This window comes from Amblyomma maculatum, chromosome 6 (genome assembly GCF_055883805.1).
Source record: "Amblyomma maculatum isolate TAMU_Amacu chromosome 6, ASM5588380v1, whole genome shotgun sequence".
In the NCBI taxonomy this organism is placed as follows: Eukaryota; Metazoa; Arthropoda; class Arachnida; order Ixodida; family Ixodidae; genus Amblyomma; species Amblyomma maculatum.
This window is the reverse complement of record NC_139349.1, coordinates 136,802,069-136,829,942: the sequence shown is the minus strand read 5'-3', so window position 1 is coordinate 136,829,942 and position 27,874 is coordinate 136,802,069. Positions and strand designations below refer to the sequence as shown.

General features: G+C 45.2%; 3 protein-coding genes across 4 annotated transcripts in view; 2 read left to right on the top strand and 1 right to left on the bottom strand.

The window, feature by feature from the left end:
* Positions 1–795, top strand: part of Mccc2 (methylcrotonyl-CoA carboxylase subunit 2) — a 42,745-nt gene extending 41,950 nt beyond the window's left edge. Inside the window, exon 17 of the mRNA XM_084607468.1 lies at positions 613–795. Coding sequence (XP_084463594.1) covers positions 613–730 — 118 coding nt within the window. The 3' untranslated portion in view covers positions 731–795. The remainder of the gene's footprint in view (positions 1–612) is intronic.
* A 641-nt stretch (positions 796–1,436) lies between these two features.
* Ccdc56 (Coiled-coil domain containing 56) lies at positions 1,437–5,808 on the bottom strand. Of its 2 annotated transcripts, none has more exons than XM_084607466.1 (3): positions 5,670–5,808; positions 5,365–5,547; positions 1,437–1,606 (listed from the first exon to the last, which is right to left on the bottom strand). In XM_084607466.1, exons 2-3 carry the CDS (start codon positions 5,540–5,542, stop codon positions 1,536–1,538), a joined length of 249 nt encoding a protein of 82 aa, XP_084463592.1. In that variant the 5' UTR covers positions 5,543–5,547; positions 5,670–5,808; the 3' UTR covers positions 1,437–1,535. The 2 variants fall into 2 exon arrangements, with proteins under 2 accessions (XP_084463592.1, XP_084463593.1); XM_084607467.1 differs by having other exon boundaries at positions 5,717–5,801.
* A 199-nt stretch (positions 5,809–6,007) lies between these two features.
* The window catches only part of l(3)L1231 (zf-C3Hc3H domain-containing lethal (3) L1231), a 55,963-nt gene continuing 34,096 nt past the window's right edge, over positions 6,008–27,874 (top strand). Inside the window, exons 1-8 of the mRNA XM_084607464.1 lie at positions 6,008–6,148; positions 6,788–6,934; positions 10,049–11,151; positions 17,569–17,659; positions 18,549–18,764; positions 19,042–19,142; positions 21,311–21,444; positions 23,809–24,694. Of these exons, the coding sequence (XP_084463590.1) occupies positions 6,135–6,148; positions 6,788–6,934; positions 10,049–11,151; positions 17,569–17,659; positions 18,549–18,764; positions 19,042–19,142; positions 21,311–21,444; positions 23,809–24,694 (2,692 nt within the window). The 5' untranslated portion in view covers positions 6,008–6,134. The remainder of the gene's footprint in view (positions 6,149–6,787; positions 6,935–10,048; positions 11,152–17,568; positions 17,660–18,548; positions 18,765–19,041; positions 19,143–21,310; positions 21,445–23,808; positions 24,695–27,874) is intronic.

Sequence of the window (27,874 nt, the reverse complement as noted above, 5' to 3'; positions counted from 1 at the left end):
TAGTATGGCCAGATAATTTTGTTTTCTGGCACTCGTGCGTGATGAACTGACAGTGTGAAAGTAACAAACCATGAAAGCATAAGATGGAGGTTGTCATGAGACACAAGTCTCTCTGATGCAGGGAAGTGCTATGTCTAGACTACCACTTGCCTACGTCTTCTCGTTCTTGCGTTTCCTGCATGTTTTGAGTTTCTGGTGTCGAACTGTGATGTCAACAGGCAAGCACACTTATTTTGCAGCTTTTCATGCTATATAATATAGAGGTAATCAATTTTTTTGTGTTTTATAGCTGTGTGTACTAAGGACATCATGTGCTTAAAGAGAGAGACTAAATATCTGCCCAGAACATTAGGTGGAAATTGAAAAAAAAAAAAAAAAAAATTAAATTTGTACTCTGAACAGTGCACAACAGCAAATAGAAATTGGCTCAACGTTGGATTAACATCTTGTGAAATTTTTGTTCCATCTGAGCAATGTTTTCATTTTTGTTTTAATTACGCATTGTGGCCAATGTGACAAGGAACATTATATTTCTCTGCATGCATTGGTTAAGGGATGGCATGAGGTCAACCATTTTGGTGTCAGCACTCACAGTCTTCTCCCTTAATGCAGGATCTGGGACGACGGTGTCATTGACCCTGCAGATACACGAAAAGTGTTGGGACTGTCACTAAGTGCTGCTCTCAATGCGGCAATTCCACCTACGCATTTCGGAGTGTTCAGAATGTAATAAAAAAATTCTCGTCGTACCTTACTAATGTACAAAAACAATAAAATGTGTATGGTCAGATTTTATTCCGTTGAAGAAAAAAATATATTTCCAAGAAATTTGAATTTTTACCTCTTTTTCTGTACGCGTTTTTCTTACTTCAACTTTTGTAGCGGGTTTTGTTACTACGTGGTATAATGGAAGAAAGTTGACAACTTCAACATGCATTATGCAAGGGCCAGTGGAGTACTGAGCAGTTTTCATCATGTGCATTGTATAGTTGCCAATAAGAACCGATTTCAGTTTAAAAGAAAAACAAAATCTTTTTTGTACGAATATGGGAAAAAAATACCTTCAAATATCTGATCAGTAAAAAAAAGAAATGGAGAAAGTAAACAGCTAAATGAATAGTGCAGAAGTGCAAGTTTTCTGTACATGACGGGCCTGGATGATTCTGGCTGGGGCTGTCATATCAAAACGCGACAGGGCCGTTTTGTGAAGAGGGCCTTCCTGACACTGCAAGTCCACACGGTCTAGCACTGCAGCGAAACTACGACGAATTCGAACATTTTCGGTGTATTCGATAATTCGTGAATATATTCAAAATTTCCAAATATCTGTTTTCAGAATACGAATCTAATAAATATGCTCTATTCGTATTTGAAATTTTGAACATTTGCACACCCCTATCTGCGATACAAAATGTCATATTGAAATCACAAGAAGTTTAACTTGTAAATGCTCCACACTTTATTTCAGTCACCTGCACATCACAGAAAAACAAGAATATACTTTATGTACAAAAAAAAAATGTCGACTACGTCTTCTACTTTGGAGCAGGCTCATCAAAATCATCGAGGAAGCTCTCCTGTTTGACAGCAAGTATTGAGTAGGCAACTGCACACATAGTTAAGGAATCACGATGATGACATTCCCAAATTTCACTGCAAAGAAGCTTAGAAAGCATCATTGCACGCATGTCAAAAGGCACCCGAGAAATAGAACACGGCAGAAAAGCAGACTAATCATGTTGGCTAACTTTTCGTTCTGTAGGTGAGGCAACCTTTTCCCTAGAGTGCACAGCTGCACTGCCCGTCGTCATCTCCGTTGCGAGAACTATAAAATGCGCACATCGTACAGTTACACCTGCTCTCCACTGCATTTCATTGTTTGCTTGTTGTGCGGGCCACGTTTGATTTCCTATGCCACCACAGTCCGGAAAAAAAAAAAGATTGCCATGACTGCATTACATCGCAGTTCTTAAGAAAATATCAATCTCTGAAAACTTTTTTCATGGCTCAAACATGAAGAAAAGTGGACTGCTGATTTTTGAACTTTAATGGCACTGAGCAGACGGTGGATGGCGATAATGTGCTTGCCATTGCCCACTGCATGTGTGCGGCAACAATTAGCTCCGTTGACTTTGTCGGCTGCTCCTGAAAACATCTGTCGTCAAAGCAGTGTAAGGAGGCTCCCTCCATGTGAATGGTGATAAACAGATGTCTTCTCAATTTGTTGTTGGCCGCCAACTGTCCGGGGAGCTCGTGGCTGTGCACACACATCAATGAGTTGTCTGCAGGTGAAGAGTGCACCCTTCCTTCCCTTGAACAGCAGAAACAGAGACGCTGCTGCTGCCTCAGCATAACAGAGACAGCACTGGGCTGCCACACATTCCTTTACCCCCTCTCAGCATTGATAACACAAGAAATCTGACCTTGAATTCCTCAAATAGCCAAACCTTTTACAGGATGGCATGTCATCCTGTGTTGCTTACGCTGCCTGCATCCTTTCTGCTCGGTTTGTTCTTGTGACTATGTACCAGCTAGCCCAGCCCACTACTCTACCGAGTTTCAACCTATATACTCCATGGGGCTGTTCTCGTCCCTGGGAGACCCCATATGGCAAATCCGAGACCAACTAATGGTGCATCTTTCTAGCACAAAAAGACACTGGATAATTCACCAAGCTGGATTAAAACCTATTATTACCACTCTGCCCCTGCTCCTAGATAACATCAGAATCGCCCCCGTTCCGAAGAGCGTTGGAGCCAATACTAACTCAAGATGATGTTCAGCTCATTTTTTCATCACGTTCATGCTACTGATTCGTAGATCGTCTACACAGATGCATCACGAAATAACACTGTAGTGGCTGCTTACTCAGATAGGAGCAGCAGTGAGGTGGTGACACACACCCTGGGCTTTTACACTGATCCTCCTCCTACATCGACCCTATCAATAATCGCCAGTATTCAAGACCTCTCTCTAGAACGCCCTGACCCTTCAGGATATACCATATACACTGATTCAGTACAAGCTATATGTGGCATTCATACGGGTTGTACTATTCTTGCAGAACTACAGGATAACCTACATGAAGCTCTTAAGAAACTACATCCCCACGCTGTCACGCTGAGGAGGAATCCCAGGCAATAAGGTTGCACGTCGCCTTGCCCACGAACTTCAGAACCGGACGCCTGGGATTCCCTGGCCTTATCTGCCCATATGGGATTATACTCTTCTTTACAAAAAACAAATCAATCTTCACTATGACAACATTAGAGAAACTCTTCGTAAACTTCCTGTTCCAGAAAAATCCCTCACTACCACGCAATTAGGCACTCTTTGACGCATACACCTAAATGCACTCCTTACTCCTGCCCAATCGTTTCTCTAGCATATCAGACATAAATAACCATAGTGTGTTCATTCTAGCAAAAGTTATGCACATTCAGAGGTGATGGTCACTTCGGAAACCAACCTTTTGTACCAACATATAAATTTCTACTTATTCCGTGTTATGACATCATAAATACCTGCAACAAAGCAGCTGCACAATCACATTCCACGTTTCAGAAGTTCTGCAAATAGAATTTGTTCAGTTTGCATATAGGTGCTCCTCCACATATGTTTGTTTGCAATAGTCTCTGCAATTTTGAATTCTCAGCTGTGACAAGTGATAAATGTGAAAAACCTCATAGCCTCCTCCATCACAGAATTTAATATCAAAGGAGATCCACTATGAGCATTTTTGTTGCTCGATACGAAATGATTATCTTCCTAAGGTCACACATTACAGTAAAACGATCTAATTTGTCAAATAAAAAAAAAAGAGCAAAATCTCCCAGTTTTGATGTTACTGCTAGGCAAAACATAGCCAGATATGGAGATTGCACCAGTCTGAACATGCCCACTGCTACGCTTTCTACTCATCTTGGAGAAGCAATATTGTGCCCTTGTTTTCCGAAAGCCTGGGGATTCTTCATAGATGGCTTTCTTTGAGTGAAAAGATATACATTCAAAGTGGCAAGTCTATCAAGACACTTTCACGGATAACCATGAACAAAAGTGGTTGAAGGAAAAAATGCTTGATTGGTCTCACTGTTGCTGGCCAGTAGGGCCTGGCTACTTCTAAAATTTCATTTTAGCCCTTTTCGACACTGCAAGTTCCTCCCTGTGCCCTTGACAAAAACAAAAGAAAAGGAAATCTGCTTTAAGAGAAAGCAAACAAGGACCTTTCAAACAAATGTCTACACTCCACGCTAGCCACCATAATTTTGTGATTTTGCAGCACAATTACTGAAGCTTGAGGAAAACTGAGGTGTGTGTGGCATCAGGGATAAAAGTTGTGAATTTTTTGTTTGTCAATAATAAAATATTCTGGAAATATTTCACGCAAACCGGCTTTGCAGTATGTGCCTCATGTGCAAGCCTTGAAAACGGTGCTGACAGCACGTTTTTTAAGGTCGCAAAAAGCACCGACTAACATGGACTATAGGTTAGTCATCATTTCTCACTTTCTACAGAAAAGAGAGAAAAGTTTCCAACTGTATTTCTTGCAAGCCCTGAAACTGAGAATAGTGAAAATGAGAAACCTCACTTTGGCAAAAAACATTTGCAGCTGATGATCTGTGTCTCTTGGCTAAGGGGTGAATCCAGTGCTAGTGTTGTGGTGCAAACTCTAACTTGGGCTTCTTATAAGTGCAAGAAAAGGCTGCAATGAGGGCTAGTTGGTTCTACACTTAGATGGATTTAACATGCCACACTAAGAATTAGATGAGAGAGAACTGTTATATCGCAAGTTTGGTTTCGTGGAGCTCGTTTCAGTTTCGTGGACTGACTATGTAGTTATGTGCGCCTATGTGTACTTGTCTACTGCGTGTTTTCGGTCACAAGAACCAAGCACATAAATATGTGTGTTTGCTTAACAAACGCTCTCTTTTGTCATGGTCACGCTCGAATTCCTCTATATATGTTGCATCATCAACAGCAGCACCCGATTATGACTGTAAGGCAAAGGCTTCCTTTAATGGTCAATTACACCTGTTCCGTGCAAGCCGCGGCAACCAGCGAATTTCTCAATTCCATCTACCCCTGTGACCGCTAGCAACTACATCTACATTATCTTTTCATTGGAATTCACTCAAATTTTGAAAATTGCTTACTGAATCTGTAGCAATCCAACGATACATCGCCTAGCATGCATATTTATGAGCACACTGCCAAAAAAATGATAGGAAAGTTGATGGCTCCTGCAATAGAAAGTAACATACTTTCGATTTGGGTCGTCAGAACGGTACGTTTTCTGTTTCAGCAGCATGAAAGTGCAAACCAACGATTAGCTAAAGTACAAAAGTACATCTATTGAAAGGATACATATTCCGCATACTCCGCCAGCAAGCAGAAATCCAGTCAGCAGGTTCCTATGGCGAATGCGTTTCAACCTCCGCACCCTCTCCATGTTTTCTCTCTCAATGATCTTCATGTAATTTAGTTGCGCCGACCCACTCAGCTCTTTCTGAATGTCGATCTTGGGCATTATGTTGTCACCCATCTTATCTGAAAGAAAAAGAAAAAATGGTGAAGGTGACGACATATAGCAGCAGGCGAAATATTAACACAGGCGCGTGGACCGCATTATTGAGCCACACGAAGGACCACAACAATGTATCTTTTCTTACAATTAGCCACAGTAGGATAGTAGGAGTATAGTAGCAGCGATATTTACTGAATGCGGGTAACAAAACTACGCAACGCGCTAACAGTTTCAGCAGCGGCTGCAAGGCGGCTGCACATGGAGTCGTCTTCCGAGCGTAGTTAGCGCGGTTGAATGAATCCAACGGAAGCCAACAAGCTCGCAAAGCGCACAAACAAATTAAGGTAAGATAAAAGGCTCGTATACAAATATTCTTATTTAAGCTAAAATTATAAGAAATGTTTTATATAGCACAAGTGTTTTGGGCTGTTAGTGTGAATACTAATTTGGCGGCGACTGAGAAGTTGATGAATCAACTTGTGTCAGTGCAACGGCAGCCATATTATTTGTTGTGGTTTCCCTTGAAACGATGATTTTACACGCGGATGTTGGATATATTCTCCTAATTGGCTCCGATTAGGAACTGTACTTCATAGCGAGAAGCTCGATAATGAACAAAAATGGGTAAATAGCCAATACCGCATTTTTGTAGCTCTCCGCTTTAATATACGTTTGACAATGTTTATGCTTTGTGGAGCTAGCCCTAAGAAAGTGACCTTCAAATGTGACACTCTTTTGCGATCAGTTCCCTTTGCAATTAATTTAGACACCGAAACGAATCGGAATCTTTGAGTTCTTAAGTCAGGGAAAATTCTTGTTTCCAGTGGTCAAGTGAGCCCGTACTGTTTCACCGAGATTAAACACTTTTTTTCGTAAGCCTAATTCTGCTCTAGACGCGAGTGTGTTAATGATTAGGCCTAGTGACATTTGCGCTATAGTGCTTCGCTAAAATGCTGCAGTTTTGCGAATATTTCGTTGGAATGCCTTTTCTTTGGTCTATTCTGCGATGCAATAGTATGCGCTGCGTTAGTGCCTCCGCTTTAGCAGCTGTTTAACGCTGGAGCTATTGAGAACTGCCCAATTAAATGACCGATACGTGCTCTCACGTCAGTTGTCTATGTAAACAGTGGTGTTAAATTTGTATGAGCGCGAGTGATCGGTGCGAAATTTTGCGTTGTACGCGCACTTTTAGTGTCCTTCATGATGCGCAGCTGCTACGAATGTCACGTGAATAAGCGTGCGTTGTCCCGTTTTTGTTCGCAGTACGAAATTGTACAAACAGGGACAGTTGAATGGATACACGTACTGCATTCGGCAAATCTTTGAGGAAAACACTCTGGGGTACTCCCACGGCAGCAGTAACGCCACGAAGCTCAACAACAAGTGTCACGGTTTATCCAGCGAAGAGCAGTAAGTTGCTTTTGGGCTCCTTCCCATCATTTGCTGTGCTGTTGTGCGAAGCGAGCTCGGTCTGCTCGGCCATTTGACAGGTGTCAAGAGTCGTGGCCATCGCGTGTGCCGGTGGTAACCCGAATCGTTTTATGCGTACTGTTTTCAGCTCTTGTCGATGTAATCTAATGAGATTGTCTCAGTGTGATCACAAACCGTTTTTTCTATGCATGAGTTAAAGCGGGGGCGAAGGGACTGTCCTTGTCCCCGCCCCGCACATAGAGGTTTCGGGCGAACGCTTTCGGATCTCAGCCAGGCAAACATTTCGTTGCTGCTGCTTTGATGTCGCGAAGATTGTGGGTAGTGTCGAAGCAGGAAGCTCTGTAGCGGGATCGTGCCGAACTGGAGAGCGGCGTTGAGCCGTCGCGTGCGCATAATCTGTAATGCCACCTTGGTAGTCTAGCAGTGCATCTTAGGTTTGCTTTGGTGCCTAACCGTTTAAAGGATCAGTGCCGTTCTTGTAAGTTTTTCTTTTGTTATAAGTTAGTACTATTATTTCAGATTAAAGAATTTTAACAGCCTTTGTATCCAGTAGCCGCGGCCATGAAGGTGTATATTGGTGATGTGTGGTGCATTTTATGTTTGTGACTGGGAAGGTGACTGTACACTCGGAATATTTGTTATTGCTCTGCGAGGGCTCCTCATTGAAAAAATTTGCCACTAATGCACACACTTTCATTATGAAACTTAGTTGTGTTCATTTACTTAAGTTGTTTTGTTTTGTGCAGTAGTGTTTTTTTTTTCTGGCTAAGCACTTTCACTGCAGCAAGGTGATGCTTTGCATGCATATGTGACTGCACCTCACTGACTGATAGCTTTCAAGATAAGTTTGTTGACCCGGAAGACTAGGACTGTAATCTAGGAGCCCTGAGTGCAATCCCATATCTTTTCTGTAGCAGATAACGCTTTTTTTTTCTCTCTCTCTTTTTCAGTCTTGGCAAAAATACTAGAATTTGATACAAACTAGAAAAAAGCAACAAATTCTCATCAGAGGGGGCCTTTCAGCCAGTGGCATTGATTGATTTTCATGACGCCAGATTAAGCCCTGGTTCATATGTCACACCCTGTGTTGCTCTGCTAGCAGGTGTGGAGGGCATTATTTGCACTGTCGTGATAATCAACTTACCCCTTTGGCTGCAGGAGGATCCTTTCAGGGGCAGAAAGCCTTTTTTTTTTCTTGATTTCAAGTTTCACGTTTTTTGCTGTGGGATTTGGCTTGCTTGCCATGTAGTTTTGATGCTGTGGATATGCATGGAAAAGTTTGTCTTTGGAGTGTGCTTTACAAACTTTTCATCGATGCTTTCTGCGAGGCAGCTAGTAGCTTGATATCAGGTATTGGGAGTGAGATCAGCTGGCCTGAGCTGTCTGTGTGTTTCTGTGCTGTTAGGTGGCAGTAATATGGACATAATTCTGTCAGTTCAAGTGATGTGGCATGTAAAACTCATTTCCTGTTGTCTTTTGCACTCTTTTTGTTGACCTTTATATTTTCAGTTACACTGCCTACGAGAGTGCCCAACGGGTGTTATTTCTAATAAATGAATACATAAATAAATCAATAAACAATTCTCAAGCATGCTGGCAAAGTTGAATTTGAGATGTATAAAACATAGCAAAGATGTTGTACCATTGCTAGATTTTGTTGCAAAATAATGTCAGGACAAATTGAATAGCTATTTTGTTTCAAGTTTTGAGACTGGGAAAATGTTCAAGAAGTCGCAAACAATTTTTCAGGCATTGTTTGATGGCTTTTGAAAAGATAGCAAAAACACCGTCAACACAGCTGCCAACAGTTTTTACTGATGAAATATTAGTTACTGAAATTGTGCACATTATGGAATGCTGGATGTGCGTTGATGGTGCTCTTTGGTTTCAGGTGCCCTTGCACCAATAAACACTATTAATCAGCGTCATACTCAAAAAGCTATTGTAGGAGCAACAGCCTTGCAACTTCTGTGCTATTTGATAGCGTGTAGTGGCATGATATTGGATCCACTTGATGTTATGGGCGGCTGCTTAGCTGATCTTGAAAGCATCTCCAAGTTGCACCATCATGTAACCATAGGTATGCATATTATTAACTGCTGTGCGTGGCTGGCAAAGTTTAAGAACTGTAGCTTCATGTTATTGGTTTTCCCGCCGCGGTGGTGCAGTGATTAGGGCGCGCAACTTTTGTGTTAAAGGATGCGGGATCGAATCCCAGCTGCGCGGCAGCTGCTTTTCGATGGAGGCGAAAAGCAAGGTGCACGTTAAAGAACTGCAGAAGGTCGAAATTTCAGGAGTCCTCCACAACAGTATCTCTCAAAGCCCGAGCCACTTTGGGACCCATGTAGTGTAAATTTGAAGTGCCTTAAATGTAGCGTGAATCCGGTTCGTAATATATTCTTTATTTCCTTTTTTTTTAATCTTGAATTTGAGGGTAATATTTGTGTATCCTGCGCCTTTGGTGGCCTTTGTGGATTGTGTAATGCAGTCATGTAATGCAATTATGTTTATTGTACAGAGCTTTCTGGCCTCACTTGTTGAGGATTTTCTGATAGCCTAGGGGACAACTGTTTGTACCCTGTTAGGTATTTGGGATGGTGACTTTGTTTTTTTTTTTTTTTTTTTTGCTGTTATGTACGGTTTGTATAGATTCTTAGGGCGGGTAGTCTGGCAAGAAAGTGTACTGGGGCCACATGATAACACTTTTGTGAAATTACATGACTACAATGTGTGTGCAGAAAGTGCTGTTGTGATAACTTGTTGTAGATTGATGTTCCAGTGTAGGTTGTGACCAGTGTTTATTCAGTTCTTCAGAACAGCCTATTTGTGTTGTGACACGTATACGGTTATGGGCAGGGAAAAATATGAAACAAAGCTGAACTTGCGAAAATACAAAGTGCAGGCGCAAAGAGAAGGATGCAGGACTCTATTTTTGTTTAAGCAGGCACAAACCAGGTACTACACTCTAATCAAAGATAAGAAGTAACTAGTCCACTTTGCCACTGTTTTGTGGAAACTTCTGTCTGCGAGTTACGGGGGGCTTGGCGATCACTGTGGATTCTTCTTGTCTCACGGCTTGCCTCTGTCTTGCAGGAATGGGAAACTAGGGGCCCCTGTGCCAGCCCGCCTCTACGCTAGCCCCAGCCTGGTGGACGGTCCCCCCCAAGTGGGAGGCCGAAAGGAGCAGCGGCGGCAGCGCCGTGCCGCCGTGTCGCTTCCCTCGGAGGGGAAGCTTCGCTTTGCCGATCGGCTGCGGGCCCTGCTCAAGCGGGAGAACCACCAGCCAGGGGGTGTGCCCCAAGACCCTTATGACTTCTCGGAAGCACCCTCATCCTCAGTGGTGGTGGCAGCGGCCGCCACCACTGCCGCCACTGTCAGCCTGCCGCAGCCGACGACGGCCATTTCAGTGGCAGCCAGCGCGTCGCCACCCATCGTATCCTCTGAACTGCACCACACCGTTGAGAATGGCAGCCTTGGGCGACACGGCGGCGAGCCGCTGCACAACCACAGGGCCCAGCCGAAGCCGGTGGTTGTGCACAAGGAGATCCAGCCAGTCCAACCTATCCAGCGGCTGCCCGTCGTCTCCCAGCCGTTGTCGTCCGTGTCTTTTGCCAAGGGGACCACTGTGTTTGGACTCGCAGAGGTCAAGCCAAAGGTTGTGGCTGCCAGTGGTGGCGCGGTGGCAGCTGTGTGCAGTTCCACGGGGACCAGTGCCACTCCAGGGGGCGTGGCCAAGCAGCCAAGGACAATGAACCGTCTGCAGGCCAAGATAGCGCAGAACCGAGTACTGGACAAGCTCAAACGAGCACAGCAGGACTCTGGGCACACGTCGAGCCCTTCTAGTCACAATCACCGGGTGGCGGTGTCATCTGCGTCCTCTTCGTTGTCGTCGTCAACACTGCCGCTTGCGGGGACTGCCTTTGTGCACGACAGGCACGAAGTTGCTAAGCCAGGTGTGCTGGCCCGGCCACGCGAGAGGCCCGGCCGGGACAGGCGTGTCCGTGTGGCACTTGCAAGTGTGGCTCCAACAGCAACCACCACATCGCTGGCCACCAATCCCGCTGCTGCTTTGCGCAACCTGCGACGCTTCTGGAATGCCGAGAAAAACATTGGAGCAGAGGAGGCACAGGCCAGCACAAATAGTTCTGGTGGCTCTTCCCACTCACTGCACGGGGTGGGCTCACAAGCGGTTGCAGGTGAGGAGGCCATCATTCTCTTTGTGGTTGTCATCCAGGATTGTTGTCAATCAGTGCTGCGTGTGTGGCCCCTCCTCTCCACCTTTTTTTTTTCCTGGAGCCGTGGAATGATTTTAGTGTCTACCCAAGCAGTGGCTTTAGTTTCATTGAAACCATTGTGAAATGAGTGCAACATGCTCAGCTGGCTGTTTAAGTAATGGTTAGTAACTGCTCTGCCATGCAAAAAAATAAAGCTGATTTATTCAAAATTCGGACTTCAAAATAAGTTGTAGATAATAGTGGGTCCACTCATAATGTGTTAGTGCTGAAGTCTTATAAAGTTGAGCTATATTTAAAGAAAGCCATGCATGGTATTTTGTGCAGTCGGTGTGCAGTGTTGACAAGTTTTATATATATATATACATATATATATATATATATATATATATATATATATATATATATATATATATATATATATATACAGAGAACAGTGCCAAGTGGTTTAACGTGGGGATGAATAGGAAGCATTATTCGCTCTGATTTTCCTTGGAAACTATAAATAAAACAGCAACATCTGATGGCTAGGTGAACTCGACTTGTCTGTGCAGAAACAGCGGCACAAAACTTCAGTGAAGAAAATCATTCGGCAATTTGCGATGTGAAGGCTTGTCAATTGTAAAATATTTTGCCAGTCTAGCAGCGTAACTGCTCAGTTTGCTCGTGACTGTTTCAAATGGTCAGGGCATTACTAGGGATTTGTATCATTTGTAATCTGTCCACCTCTGTCAGAGTGCTTTTTTTGGAGGCAGGAGTTTCACCGCTGATCGATGTTTTACTCCTGCAGTCACCTTTCTTCTTTTCTTCTTTCCAATCTTTTCTGGTTTAAGTTTGCCGAGTGTAGTTGAAGCATGATGAGTTTTCAAAGAAATACTTAGAGCCGCAAGATGAAAGTGTAACTTGATATTTAAATGATAAAAAATGTTATCTAAGAACAGCAGCGGTGCAAGACTACTAAAAACAATTGAAGAATGTGATTCATAGCTTAAGCTTAAGGATAAGCTTAAGGATAGCTTAAGCTTAAGGATACAGTTGCGAAGCTCGGTAGGATCTTTTGATTCACTTCTTTAATTCTGTCTTCACCAAGGAAAGATAATTCACTTGGTGCCTGCTACAGTGGTAGGGTAGATGCAGGCATGTGTGGCAAATCTGAAGGCATTGTATCATATTAAAAGCTTCTGTGTAATTGCTGCCCTGGACCTGGCCCCTCCCACCTCACGCCCGAACATTCTCAGAGCAGACACGGCACCGCTCGGTAGTACTTGGAGGCGGGGTTTCTCAAGCCTTCATCTGAGGAACTGCTGGTCACCTTATTATCCTCACCGTCATCATTTTCTCATGTTTAAAAGTATATTCTGGCATGAGCCATAGTTAGAAACTTCGCATTCAGTTTGTGGTAGGCCTTGGTCGAGCAGATACTAACAGCTTTGAGTGGCTCATTGTTTCAGGTCATTGCAGGGTGCCATGTCATGAGTTTTTTTTTTCTTTGTTTGCAATACTGTTTGACATGTCTTATTTCGCAAGACATCCATTCATTGCAGTATGGAATCCAAGCTCTGACCTTCATATCTTGTGAATATTGCAGTGTTATTGTGCTTCATGTTTTGTTTCTTTCAGTTGCGATTGAAGTGTGTGGTTCTGTTTTGTTAGAAAACTGTTTCAACTCTACAATCCATTTAGAGTGCAGTTGAATAGTACTATGAGGAATGTGTGGTGTAATGGAACTTTTTTGTGGGCAAGTTAGTTCATGACTGTAAAGGTTATGACTGTGCATAGAGGGCAAGAACCAGAGGCATAGAAACACAAACACATTGGGAAGTCGGAGCTTGTGGTGTCGTGTTTGTGTTTCTACATATCCAGCCTTTGTCCTGTGCTGTGCGGGCAGCCATAGCCTTTACTTGCGAGGAACAGTTGTAGGTAAGTTAGTGCTTTTTAGACGTACTGAGCTGGACATATAAACATGCAAGGGCTTAAAATGTAACATTATTAGAAGTGTGCAGATAATTCTTTATTCAAGCCAAATGGAGTACGAATACAGTAAAGGCTTGTTACCGTATTTACTCGAATGTAATGTGAGGGGCGACTTTTCATACTGCCCAGTAGGAAGAAAAAGAACGTATGTAACGTGAGATAAGCGCTTGAAAAAGTACCTTTAATAGACATTATGGCCATTTCAGTCTAATCAGAAATGCTCAATCTTCGGTGGAGGCCGAGTTCTTGGAAACCCAGTCTCCCTTTTCACTCTCGTCCTCCCAGACGATTCGGAAGCCTTTGCGGCCAAGCCCATATTTAAAAATTTCCTCCAGTTACATCTGGCATCCACGCAAGGTAGATTAGTAACGTCTAGCCGTCGAGCTGTCGCTGAATTTCCGATTCCTTCTCCTATCACAATAGCCTTCCTTGAGGCGAGTGTCGTACTGTGCACAGCGTGTTGCTACCGTCCGAAATGCGATAAGAACAGAAGTAACCACATTTATCCACTGCGAAAGATAAGCGCGTGATCAAGGGGACAATGTGATTCTGAGCCCACTGAAAAAAGCGCAACATTTTGACTGAATGGATTGGGATTTGGCTGATTTGGCTTCCCTGGTACCGTGTTGCCAACATAACATAGTAAAACCGCGGAAACCAATACCGAGTTGGGGCGGATTCAATATGGCTGCACCCTGGCACTGCTTTAGCCAACCAAATCGCAATATTCGATTATAACGCGAGGGTGGACTTTTTGAGAGCCAAAAATCATTTAAAAAAAAAAACTCGCTTAAATTCAAGTAAATATAGTAACTAGACCCCTGTTACTGTGAAAACCAGATATAGTTGGAACTGCCACCTGTGTTTCGACCATTGCCCATGTAAGTCGGCGGTGTTCAATGCTTATTAATTCAGACACTACAGCTTATGCACTAATTATTTCAAAAAGGCTTCAGGAGATAAACCATGTTCATGCATGATAGGCATGGCGAGAGACTGTTGAACTATTGCTACTCAAAACCTGAGTTCCATGCTGCAGAGTCACTCCTGACATGAGTGCGATGGCAGGCATGATGGAAAGCAGGATGGCCTTGTTTCCTCAACCAGTCCAGTTACAGGTATTTTATTGTGCACCCGTTTTTTAAAGTAAGAAAAAAAAATGCAGTGCCTCTGATTATACAGGGCAGTCTACTTATAACAATACCAGATATAACGATATATCGCTTATAACAATCAAATTCCTAGTATTATCAATTTTCCCATTGGTCCAGTGTAAAAATAAACCAGATATAACGATCGATTATCGGCGGTAAATTGGATACAGCGATAGTGTTATCGCCACGCGGTAGATGTTTACCACGAAAATTTGTCTGAATGTTATATAAAAAAATTATACTAAGAAGAGAATTACGTGAAAACGACATATGCGGCGGAAACGGACTGTCGTGGAGAAATCCTCGAGCGCCATTGCGTTCGATTAGGAAATGAGCACTATCATCATCGCAATTGCTATCTGTTGCTGCGAAAAGGGTGCGTCCGTGGAAAATGGCGCCGCCCACATAGAAGGCGCGATAGCTCTCGAGATGAAACAGCAGATTCATCTGAATTTCTGGCAGGGTTTCAAGGTTGGAAGCCTCGTGAAAAAATACGGGAATTCGCGCTCGTCAAGGCTGGGAATGCCCTGTAGTTTATCCAGTCGGTTTCATGCACGCAGCAAGGACTGCCGCCAGCGTCCGCGCTACTGGAAGCGATGCTTACAGCGATTGTCAAGCTTCAGCTGCTGCTCAAGCAAGCGCGAATTTCCGACTTTTTTAATTATGCTTAAGTTATTTTATGGCTATTGATGTATCATGTAATAAAGTGTTTAATGCTCTCTATGATGATTAGTGCTGTTCAACCCGATTTACTCATCCCTTGTAAGTAGGCAAGCCTACATGCTTGGAAAAATATGTGGGCGTCCGCTTTTTTTTTCCCTTCCTTTTTTTTTCCCGCCAGTCCAGATATAGCGATAAACGGTTATAACGATCGGATCTTCTGGCTTTCTCAATACCGTTATAAATGAACTGCACTGTAGCACTCTCTAGGTTTTATGCTTCGATAAAGGAATTATCTCTTTCATACTAGGAATAACTAACTTTCACTGCAGCCGCTCTAGTGTCACCACAAAGCAGGCCGTGCTACTGCTTCAGTCGCCTTTGTGGCTGATGACTTTGAAGTGAGAATCTGTGCCTTTCATAAAGTTTGATCTGCTGGCCCTGAACTTTATCCACATAAGGCCTTTTTGCTTCGCCAGTTGCAGGAACACAAAGCACATTCCAAGTCACCCAATCGTCTTGCACCTCTGTGCACGAGGTCACCTTTTTTAAATTAAGAGCGTTGCTTATCTTAGCTCGTTTTCCAGTTATGCAGCTGCGGCAGGTGATATCGATAATACCTCTGATAATATCCATAGTGTTGCAGGGTTGCTAGAAAGGTGAGCCATACCGAGCTGCCATTTTGTGATGCTGGTGGCTGTAGGGTGCTGAGGGTGTAGTTTAATTTTTGTACACGATTGTAATGTGCATGTCATTCTCAACCAACTTTTTGCTAAAAAGAAACAAACAAAAGAGGTGTGCATTAGAATCGTGTAAATGCAATAGCTTCACTTTTCTGAGCTTCGTGCCAACCTGCAGTAACAATGGCTTGACCAGTCAGCATAACCAGCGAAACCTAACCTAGGTGAGCACCTTTTCAGACATGACCGGCACATCGCTGACGTTCTGCCTGCCCCCTTTTGTTTTTCTCGCTGCTTCGGCACGGCTGAGCGGATTATTTTTGCTTTGGTCTGGTGTGGTTCCATTCTTCCGGTGCACTGCAGTTATGCACTCATCATGTGCCACTTGCATTTTGTGCTGTGAAAGCTTGTTACATTATTTCGGAGTCCCTCTGGAAACTTAAAAGGAGAAAGGTTGAGAGAATTTGCCTGCCCCAGCTTGACTGTCACAGGTTTGAGCAAATTAAAGTGAACAGATTGAAGAAAAAAAGGAAGCTAAGAAAATATAAGAAATTACCTTGTGGAATGAAGCAGCATCTAAAAACCACGTGCGGTGAAGCCTGTTCCCATGCAGCGTTGCGGCTTGCGAGAGGGGTGAGGCGGTAGCAGTGGAGCTCCGCGATGTTTCACTGTGAAAGATGTGGGAGGCCCTTGCAGTCTTGGAGCAGGGTCCATGTTCCGAAGTAGTGTCGCTTCGACAAGTGTTTTTCACAATCGCCCGATTGGTGGAAATGCCGGAACATTTGCCTTAGACCTTGCCTCATGGCCAGAGGTCCTGGGGTTCGCTGACCTCAAGGGCTGCGGGGTCTCCAGTGCTTCGGACAATATGCCCACAATAAAGAATTGACGGAAACATGAGAAATAGTAATTGCTCTGCTGGTCCCACTGCAAAATGAGGCAACTGTTGCCCAGTCTTTCACTAGACGTTTTTTTTTTTTTTTTGATGTCATTCTATGATTTGAATGTTCCTTTATTTCGATCTCTTGAAGATTTAGTTTGTCAGCGTTCACTTTTGTCTAACTGTACTACTTAAATGAGTATGAATGTTTTGCTAAAACCGAATCAAATGCAACACAGCACATATGCTCTCTTAAGGTCCTGTCTATGTCTGAAAACACGGTACATACCTCGAGGTGATGGGCAGGCAATCAATCTATGCTGCACAACAGATGCTTGCACTGCTCAGCCGCATCTATGGAGTTTGCCAGATTCCTGTGTGCATTATGCCGTTCACGCAAGTGTACTGCCATCTGCGGAAAATGCAACACAAAACAAGCTTGATTGCAGCCGTCGATGTCCTTTGCTTCTTGGTGCACAGTAGGCCGTGGAGCGCTGCTCAGGTTCTCAGTGATGACTTTAGATGTTTCCTCACCGTTGAAGTGCAGTGCGGTGATCATTTGCCGTACTGAGGTTAGCTGCTGACCACGGTTATTCATAGTTGGGGCCAGTGGCAAAGGCACTAAGAAGGATAACCACACTCTCGGTCGTAAAACGATAACATACCAGAAATTGAGGATTTGAATGGATTCAGGCCTTCACTCTGCTAACGCTTGGTGCATGGTTCTCTGCAGCCATACTGTATCTGCTGCCATGAAAAGCTTGGCCTACTGTTAGAACAAAAACCAAACAGCAAGCAAATAATGCATTGTGTTACAAGTGTAGTGGCTTTTGAGGAACCTTTAAAGGAGTACTCAAACCACTCCAAGGGACCCATTTTGAGTACCCTTGCTTATTCTAAGGGCAATAAGAGGAATGAGGCGGGGGGGGGGGAGGTGGGCTGAGAGTAGATTTCTCTTTTTGTACACTTGGCTGTTTAAGTGAGGCCTTGGGCATTTTGACTGCAAAGGGTTCCTCCACTTCTTGCTGCGGTGTAGATCTGGACAGCTCTGCGAGTGATTCAAGCGAGGACGAAGACAGTGGTGGTGAACGGGCACCTTCTTTATGGAACTGGGACCTCGATTGTAGGTAAGTGGCTGGCTGGCCGGCACTTGGCGTGTTGCTCCTTCTTTTCCTTTCATTGAAGCGTAATTAAGAAAGCTCAAGTGTGACAATACTTTGTTGTGACATGCAGTGCACCAGGTAGCCTCCCTTTTACTATTTTCTTCTTTCAGCAAGGCATGTCTCGATGTAAGTAGCCCTGGCCCTCCTCTCGGGGTGCTATCGTCATGGAGAGGCGCACATAGTAACTCTAGTTACCTGCATTCTAATTTGTATCAAATATGGTGCATGCTTTCTATATCTTTGTAGAAATGTTGCCCTCGCATATAAGGGGGTCGGAGTGAAATATAACACAGCTGTAACTACTTTAAGCATGTTTTCATTGTTTCTTGAAGCTTTTACATTTGGCACAGAATCTTCTAAACCCGGTGTGCATGCATCATTGCATTTCACTTTCAAGAAACAAAGAATTCGCAATGATTTGAAAAGAGTTACAATTTCAGGCGCCTGATATGTAAAGATCCTATCCCTTTTGCCATGTATGACACCCCAGATACAGACTGAAGGAACTTTGGCATGCTGCTGCATGTGAAAGATGCTGGCAACAAAGCTACAAAGGTGCAGTATAAATGTGTAGTTGAAACTACATGGGCAGTCAGTGGAATTTCTTTTGTGGATTATTCTTGAGGCCTTGCTGTGAAGAGCAGCGCAGTGGGGCCTTGTGACCCAATTCGCCAAGGGTTTCCCGGACCCGAGTTAACCACCCGCATAATTACTTCACATTAACAAACTTTATTCTCTCTCTTATGACCAATTTGCTGCGAAGGGAAGACGACTTGATCTTGTGTCTGCAATTACGTTGTGCTGTCCTATGGAGGCACCGGGACTGGCGCTCAACACATGCGGATATGTGCAGTGATGCGTCAACGGTGAGAAGCGTGCGCTCCCTGCGCATCAGTCGGCTGCGAGCAGAGCTGCGCAAGCGTTACGAAGTGCTCTGCAAGCGGCAAGCAGCGGCGCGGCCCTCCCTGGAGAGGCAGGATGCTCTGGTGCGCCACCTGGCGCGCGCAGCCAAGCTTTGCCCCAATGCTGCAGCCCAGGTCCTCATGGGAAATGGCGCTGGCAGCACAAGGTGAGAAGCACTGCGTGCATGCTAACTAGTCACCTTTCAAGGAAAGTGCTATTTAGTTCTCTCTCTGAAGGGATTTTTCATTAAGGGGAAAATAGGATCAGTAAGCGTGGGGCTGCTTTGGGCCTGAAGCGATTGCTGCGAAATTCGGTTTGTACGCCAGGAGGTGCCGCAGGTTTATTCCAAATTCAACGTGGGAGCGAGTTTCCCACATTTAGGGGGTTGGGTTTCTTCGGTTGTGTGTTCACTGTGTCAGTTCCTCATTGTGTCTGAATTGCAGGCCCAAGACTGGGGCAGCAGGGAAGCGTCCCTGCTGCTACAGGGATGAAAGTGTGGCCTGCACACTGCCTGCTCTTCCTTACACAAGGCACTGTACAAAGCGTATCCTTTATTCAGCAAACCAAGCCACTTATTCCGGCAGCATAGCACGCTGAGGTGATCACATTTTAGCTTTTTCTACATTTATTTTTAACCTTGCGTGGGAGGAGAATGGCGGTGAAACCAGCTTTCAGGTGATGCCAGTCTTGCCACCTGTGGCGGTGCGAAAGCGAAGACATTGCACTTCAAAATGTGCCCCCCCCCCCTTTTTTTTTGTTTGCTACTTGTGATAACAAAAATGTTTTTATTGTAAGAGGTTTAATCTATACGGCGAGGAAGCGCATGACGATCAAACCAGCACGATGATCTGTGCGATCTCAATTCCACAGACTGCTTCCTCTTCGTCAGCGTCCAGCAAAAAGGGCTCATCTTCTTCTTATGAAATGTTTTCAGGCAAAATGTTTTGGAATGTTATCAAAAAGACCTTATATATGCCAAATTTGTTGTTTTTCAACTTTCCTTTTTCTTTCTTTTTGTCGGTTTGATTGGTTTCAGGTTTATCGTTTCAGAGCGACTCGGGCTATGAGGGTCACTGCAGTGAAGGGCCCTGGATAATTTTGACTGCGTGAGGTTCTTAAACATACACTGACGTTGCACAGCTCACAGGCATTTTGCCTCCATCGAAATGCTGTCGGAAGTGTATGGTCGCTTATCTACCATGTTAGGTCACTTCGGTCCGAACCCAGGTGACCCGATATGGTAGGTGAGCGACCATACACTTGAGCCACCATAGTGGAGCTGTTAACATGCGATGGCATAAAAGTACCGTGTCATAGAAAAGCCACCATCATCACCATTGGCATAGTTGGCTGCGGGTAAATAATCCTGATTGGTTGATAGGGTCATGACATATTTATACTAATATGTGTGTAATCCATGAGTCGCACAGTGGATGTTGTCTTTTCATGTTTTGCTTGGAGTAGTGGCATAGGGGTGCCTGCATGCGGTGTCCACGGCAACTCTCGCAATCTGATGTACACTGCCGCCCCAGAAGATAATGTACGAGCAGTACGAAGCTGTGCAGAGGCCACGCGTTGCTATCGCATCATACCCTCAAGGCGAAGCTTTAAGGCTGTTTCACATGCAACCAAAAATGCCAACGATTTCTGCCGCTGTGACGCAAAAACCTTTTTTGGACTGCCGCAGCTGCTCGAGTGACCAGGATGATGCAGTTCCAACACGTTGGAAAATTTTCGTTCCGTCGCTGCTGCTTACTGCTGAGTTTTCTGAATCGCTTGCATGCGAACAAGTTTTTACACTTTCCTGTCCAAGCCTGTTGACATCGAACCGTTTATGACGATAAAAAAAAAATTGAATTTTCCTGCTCCTCAGCATTGCTTTGCCTGCTAACATGATTTTCACTAGGGAGTCATATTTCTTCCCATAACCTAAAAAGTTCTGGACATAACATCCTGATATTTATTGATGTCATGTAAAAGTACTCGCAGCAGAAGACATATATTTTAATTTTTTTTTTTCACCTCTGTGGAAAGAAGAGGGATATTTTATAACTTTTTAGTTGAAAATTTCTGATGAATTTTATTTTCATTGCCCAGGGTGTAAATGTGTTGAATGAGACTAGTATCATTAGAAAGAGAATTTCCTCTCCTAAAATTTAACGCTATACATTTAAACTATTAGGCATGCTCCAGCAACTGAAAAAAGAAAAAATAATTAGATGCACCACCAAGAACCACCACTTTTCTCATGGGCAGGCAAGTGTTGTGCCCACTAATTTCTTTCAGTTTAATCTTCCTTGGGACGCTGATACTGATGACAACGGACATTGATTACCGCCTTTTAACAACGTATACTGATTTTATCGACATTAAATAATGAATGAAATTTTGCATGTAAGGTGCATTCGTCGGGGGTTGTTTTTGCACAGATCCTGGAAGCCAGGCCAGCCTATTATTCACTGCAATACGGTGATCACAGAGGGGTTTTTGTGGTGTAGTTGTCAGGAGTTTGAATCTGGTGTTATGAAAATTTAGAGGAAAATTTAGAGAATTTCTCGCGACAGTGAATGCACTTCAGTTTTTGTGCAGACACCAATCTACCCGGACAGGTTAATAGAATTGATTTGCACTGAGGCTGTGAGTTGCCTAGAGAACTGTCCTCAGTGGAGTATCCTTCTCTTGCGTCATTTCCTTGACTGCCATTGCTCCCAGACATAATGTACAACGTAGACCAGCTTCTGTTTGAGCACTGCACTGCCAAGTTTGCAGACAACACGCAGTGCTGTGTCCCAGTGTTTGACATGTGCCACGAGCTGCCCCTCTGCCCGGAACATGCCAAGAAGAGGGTGAGTGGTTCTCTCTTCGTTTGAGGAGCCTTCACTTCCATCTTCTGTGCTTGTTGTATGTGGTCCAAGGTAGGCATGGCCTAGTTTTGGCCAAACTTTTCAGCAGCAGGTTCCTGGTGCTGGCGCTTGTCCCTGGCAGGATGGATGGAACTCCGTGCGTCTGAAAAGATCATCCTTGCTTATACAAGTCAGTTGCAAGCAATAAAAATTTGAGTCCCTTACTTCGTCGGTTGCATACAAGCAGTGTAAACTTTCATTTCCAAAGTACGCCTTGCACCATAATGAGAAACTTGGCAAAGAAAGTGTGTCACTGGCCAGTTGGGCTGCAAGCCACTTAGGATGGCAGAATGGGGTACAATTTACCACTTGTGATTTCCTTTTTTTTGAATTGCATTGTTATGCGTTCATTGCTGAGCTACGTATGCGCCACGATGTCATCTTTGACATCATCAATGGACCGGCGGGGCAGGAGCAGAGTATTGATTTATATCTCGAGTGACACTCCAGCAGAACCTTGGTGATGCGAATCTCACAGGGTCGTGAAAAGATTCATCATTAAAACAAACTAAAATCGGTGTGCAATAGCATGGGAATGGCATTCGTGCAAATCTGTTTACAGTCAAACAGGTTTATTTACAGCCGCACGGCTGCAGCTCATCCGCAGTGCGTACAGCGCAGGAGGAGGTTGCGAAATCTGCAATGGGTGGGCTGTGCACCTCCGCAAACTGCTCCCTGTGTGCACAATATGATTACAATCATGGAGTCGACATCACATGGGCTGTGTGTGCCTGCTGCGTGCATTGCCGCCAACTGCTTGCAGTGCTTAGCACAATTGATGATTGCGATGTCAGCGATTTGTGCTGCCACCACCTTATTGCGGTATGCAAAGTGTAACAAGGTGTTGCAACAGCGACGACGGACAGGCAACATGTCGCGACTGCATGCAGTGTGTGCAGCATGGCTGGTGATCACGAAGTTAACATTATGTGGGCAGCGTGTTGTGCTCAAGGCTTTGGTCGTGGTTCGTGCTTTAGTGTCATTCATAGTGGCACACAAAGAATACTGGAACAAAAAATTCTGCGTGTTGCATTGTACACAATGCTCTCCAGGCTAGGGGCTTTCATGTATTCTTATCAACTGGATTGATATCACCGAGATTCTACTGTTGTTATCTGAACAGCAGCGCCACATGTCAAAAGTATGCTTTAGCATTGACAACATGCATTACCTGCTGAAGGCCCTGCTTACACGAGTTACTTGTACCGTATTTACTCGCATAATGCTCGCACTTTTTTTTCGCGGATAATTGATGCTAAGGTGGGGGGGTACGATAATTATGCAGAGAAAATTTTCTACTAAATGTTTTGGAGGAACGCTAAAAGCAAATTTAAATAGATGGGAATCGGGAATCTTAGGCCAGCTATTGTAAATATAACCAAAACATTACTTTCAAGCACAACTTATCCTTGTTATAAAAGTACAGTGTCGCCAAAAGCACAGATTACTAAAGCACTTTATTTGCCGCACGCAGCCTCGTCATCACTCCCCGCGTTTCATGGTGTAATGCTCACAGCAGACCATACAGTTGCACTCTTGATCAGAGACTTGATCTGAGTACGTGTCGACACTGCAATCGCTGTCTCCAGTAGTGTACTATGCAGAACTCGTTGATGCCGAAGTGCCTGCTGGCAGCGCGGTTGCTATGCTGTAGCGCATACTTGAAAGCTTTCAGTTTAAAAGCAGCTGTATAACTTGTGTACCGCCCTATTGCGATGCGGCACCAAGAACACGGTAGACGGTGGAACAAAGCAAGTAACACGGGCGGAACGAAGGAACAATGGCAACGAGACCCGGAGGCACCTCGAGAAATGGCGATGACTACGACCATCATGGAGGTTAAAAAAATTGACGACATAACCTATGATGATGATGATCTACCCAAACACACTTTCGCCGCCTGATAGCGCTTGCACACAATGAGGCCAGTTAGGTTCTGTAGCGCTTCAAAGATGACGCTTGCTGCTAGCAGACGACTCTCGCAGTGGTAATATTGGTGGCACGATAATTATGAGAGAAAAGAATTTTTAAATTTTTGACGTTCAATGTTGGGAGTGTGAGCATTCTGCGAGTAAATACGGTATTGCCACTAGCAAAAATAGATTTCAGGTATTTAATCCATGTTTACTCTGAATGGCACAGTTCTCTTGTGGCGGGCGGAAGCATTGCATTGTTATGTGAGGAATAATGTTGCTGGAAGAGGATTGCCTTTGAAGGCTGCGTTGAATGGTGACATTGTTTTACTTCCTCTCTCTAATTGTCTGCATGGGGTGCTGCCGCCCCAATTTTTTTTCATGCTTGCTTCAGGATAACTACAACAAGATGGCTTCTGAGCCAAAACCGAAAAAGCCCCGCAAGAAGTCCAAGCCACCTGCACTCACGCGGCCACCCAAAAGGGGCAAGAAGAAGAAGCCTGCACCTTTGGGCATGGCATCTCCACCTCCAGCTCCCCATTCCCCGTCCTCATCACCATTTTCATCGTGCTTGCCGCTCGAGGTGCTTATCCACTCTCCAGCCTCCTCTTCGTCTTCCTCATCGCCATGCTCGTCTCGGTCGCCCCCATTCCTTGGCGGCAGCGATTCCTCATCGGGCCTTCTTGGCAACCTTGTGGCCCCTGGGGGAGCGACACTGTCCTCTGGTCAAGCCCCTGCTCTGACACCGCCTGCTGCCGTGACCACCCCACAGCCCCTACTGCAAACGGTGGTGCCTGTTGGGTGTGCAACGGCGGTGCGCATCAAGACGGAGCCCAAGTCTCCGCCCCCTATGGTGCACCACCAACAGCAGATGCACCACTCGCTGCCCTCCTCGTCCTCCTCTTCGGCTGCCGTCACAATGCCAATCTTGACGAGCCATCCCCTGCCAAGGTCAACAGCGACAACTAGCCACGCCCCTGTGGCAGTGACGGCAGCAGCAGCAGTGGCAGCGGCGGCACCTCACGTCCTGGCGACAACCCGCGCAATGGCCATTCACCACTCCCAATTGCCCATGGCTGCTGTTCCCACCACAACAAACCACTTGGTGAATGCACCAGCAGCTGTGATGCCTGTCGTGACACACCAGTCATCTCCATCGCACCTGGTGGCCGGCGGGGCACTGGTTGCACGACCTCCTCCGGCAAGTCACCCGCACCTGGTGGCACAGACCACGGTAGCTGTGCCGCATTCCTCCTCAGTGGTGGCCATGGAAGCACCCGGTGCGTTTCTCCTTTCGCTGGTTGTCGTTTTCATCTGAGATCATGCAAATATGTGTGCGGAATTCTCACCAGTTGCCATGGGATGTGTTTAGTGCAACTACTGCAGCTCTTCATGTGCTTTAATTGAAGTGGTCAGTATGATGAGGTTACATGCTACATTGTTGGGAAATTTCATGATGCACTGACTTAGAGCTATTGCCACAGTCCTGCTTTTTCTTACAGTTAACCCCGGGTGTAACGAACCTCCATGTAGCGAATTGCTTAATATTACGGACTTTCTCGATTCCCTAGTGCTGCCTTCATTTTAATGCATGTATTTGGAAAACCCACGTAATTTCATGAAGATAAGACATGAACTGTCATGGCAGAAATGTTGTTTATGATCTCAATGAGCCACCGCAGTTAAAAGCGTGTTAAAAGCATAGGTTACAAAAGGCAGGATGGTGTGCCAGTTTTTGTGATCGGCGGCCACGTACATTGACAGCATATTGGTCAATGTTCAGTTTATGCGCTCAATCAAGCCGTTTGTTTGCGGGTGATAGGGCGTCGAGTGGCGAAAATTTGTTGTGCAGAGACGCAAGAGTTCTTCGACGACATTCGCAGTGAACTGACGGTCGCGGTCACTTATAATATATATCTGTGATGGCCCGTGGCAGATGAGGTCGATACTCAGCAAGCCTCCGCCAAGTTGTTACGCTCGAAGGCCTTCACTACGATCGGACTGTCAGAGACACCTTGTCAGCTACTGTCTCTCAGGCTGTACGCACGCGCCCTACCAACAAACATTGTTCTCTTCCACAGCACCTAGCGCCTCATCTTCTTTGCGGCTGTTACAGTATATTACCGTAAAAACCCGCGTATAATACGAACCCGAATATAATACGAGGTGAAATTCTGGAGACGCGAAATGGAAAAAAAAAGTTTTTACCGCATATAATACGAGAGAGAAAAAACAAGACATTTATTGAAATCGGACCTCACACTTCAATCACTTTCATCTTCAGCAGCGCTTTCCTCGGAAATTTCTTTGTCGGACAAATCATCCCACAGGTACTCATCTTCTGTGCCATCGAGGGCGTTTGAGATGCCGCACTTCTTAAACGAACGGCGCACAAGCTCCTCTGGGATGCTTGCCCACGCGTCCACAATTCATTTGCACAGCGTGGCTGGCGATGCTCGCTTCAGCCGCCCGGCCGGCGTCACTGCAGGCTCACCTGACCGCATCCATTCCGCGTAGCATCGCTTGACTGCGTCCTTGAAGGGTTTGTTGACACAAACGTCGAGAGGCTGAAGTTGTGAGGTCATCCCACCCGGAATCACAACAAGTTCTGTGCGGCAGTCGCTTAGCAGCCTTTTCACCGAGTCGGCCAAATGGCAACGAAACGCGTCCAGCACGAGGATGGATGGAAAGGACAACAGTGCACCGGGCCGTTTGCACCACACTGACTTCACCCAGTCGAGGACAAGATCCTCGTTCATCCAACCTTTTTCGTGGCATCTCACGATGACATTCTTCGGCAGCTCCTCACCTTTCGGCATTGTCTTGCGCTTGAAGATGACATAGGGCGGGAGCTTGCGGCCGTCTGCCGTGCACGATAGCATGACTGTAACCCGCGTCTTCTCGTTTCCAGTAGACCGGATACAAACTTGTTTAGAGCCTTTCTCATGGACGGTGAGGGGCGATGGCATGTCCAGGTAAACCGGCGTCTGGTCAGCATTGCCTATTTGCCCCAGCTGAAAGTTTTTGGTCTTTCGCAAAGAAATCACGTGGCGCTGAAAAGCCACCAGCAGCTCTTCGAAGGATTCGGGCAGCTTTTGTGAAATCGAGGTTCGCCGGCGTAGCGAGAATCCAGCACGGCACATATAGCGATGTATCCAGTGCTTGCTTGCTTTGAAGGCGGAGCTCGGAATTCCCTTTTCCCTTGCAAGCTCCCTAGCTTTTGCTTGCATAAGCTCTACGCTCACAGCTAGATGCGATGCTCGCTGTTCTCGTACGAACTCCGTCAGAGCGAGTTCAATTTCCGGGAATGCGCCATTCTTTGGCCCGCGAAAGCTTCTTCGCATTCCCTTGCACGCGAAAAGGGCTTCTTTCTGTCGTCGCCATCCGCGAATGCTTCCCTCGGTGACGCCAAACTGCCTCCCGGCCGCACTGTTGCCGATGTTTTCAGCAACTAAAATCACCTTTCTCTTAAAAGCAGCCGAGTACTGTTTCCGAGACCCTGGCATCCTGCTCGTTCACTTAAAGAAAAAAGCGTGCACTTTTTCGCGAACCGTGGTTTGCACGAGAGCACATGCGCTGATGCTGTGCGCACTCGACGACTCAACAACAAAGAGACGACACCTCGACGTCGTGGCCACTGCGGGGTGCGGCCACGTTAGGGCAACGAAGCCAAGCCGTAGCCGCACATCGATAACAAAGCCAAGCCGTAGCCACGCGGCAACAACGAAACCAAAACTTCTCGCAAAACTTTGACATTTTGGTTGGGATCCGCAAATAATACGAGGCGGAAATTTGGAACGCTGAAAGTTGGAAAAAAAACTCGTATTATACGCGGGTTTTTACGGTAATCTAAGGAAGTCAGCAACACACGCATAAAAAAACAATGTTCAAAACGAAAGACATGTCAGCTTTCTCCCGTACTTACGCAGCAGCAGTGTACAGTGTATGCTATATTTATTCCAAAATATAGGTCAATAAGAATAAATTGTCTTGCAACTTACCTCGTCGATATATAAGCTTTCAATTGCTTCCCGTCAATCCAGGTTAACTTGAACTTCCCACTTCTTTCTTCCCTTTGAGTCCCAGGGGAAGCGAAAATAGCTTATTCCTTTACGCGTTCACCCGGCACACATCGGCCAACACAAAAGCACGGGATGCTCACCGACAAGCTAGTAAGTCACGCGGAATACAGTTGAACCTCGATATAATGAAGTCCTATTTGCAGCCAAAAATTTCGTTACATCGCGAATTTCGTTACGCCGAGGTTCCCATGTTTCGGCTGTCAAAATAAAGTATAACTGGTTCGTGGAGCACTGCTAGTTGATGGGAACTTGTGAAACACCTATGAGGAAATACGCAAGAAATTCTAGTAATAGCAGCACTAACAAAACACCGGATGTTTTTTTCTATATCAGGAGCATAATGACTGATAGCAAACACCGCGACGGCATCATTTTTCT

Excerpts from the sequence above, each read along its gene's own strand:
- Ccdc56 (XM_084607466.1), bottom strand. The coding sequence starts at position 5,542 with ATGGGTGACAACATAATGCCCAAGATCGACATTCAGAAAGAGCTGAGT. Across the intron at positions 1,607-5,364 it reads TGGCGGAGTATGCGGAATAT|TTGCCTACTCAATACTTGCT; the intron begins GTATCCTTTCAA and ends CTATGTGTGCAG.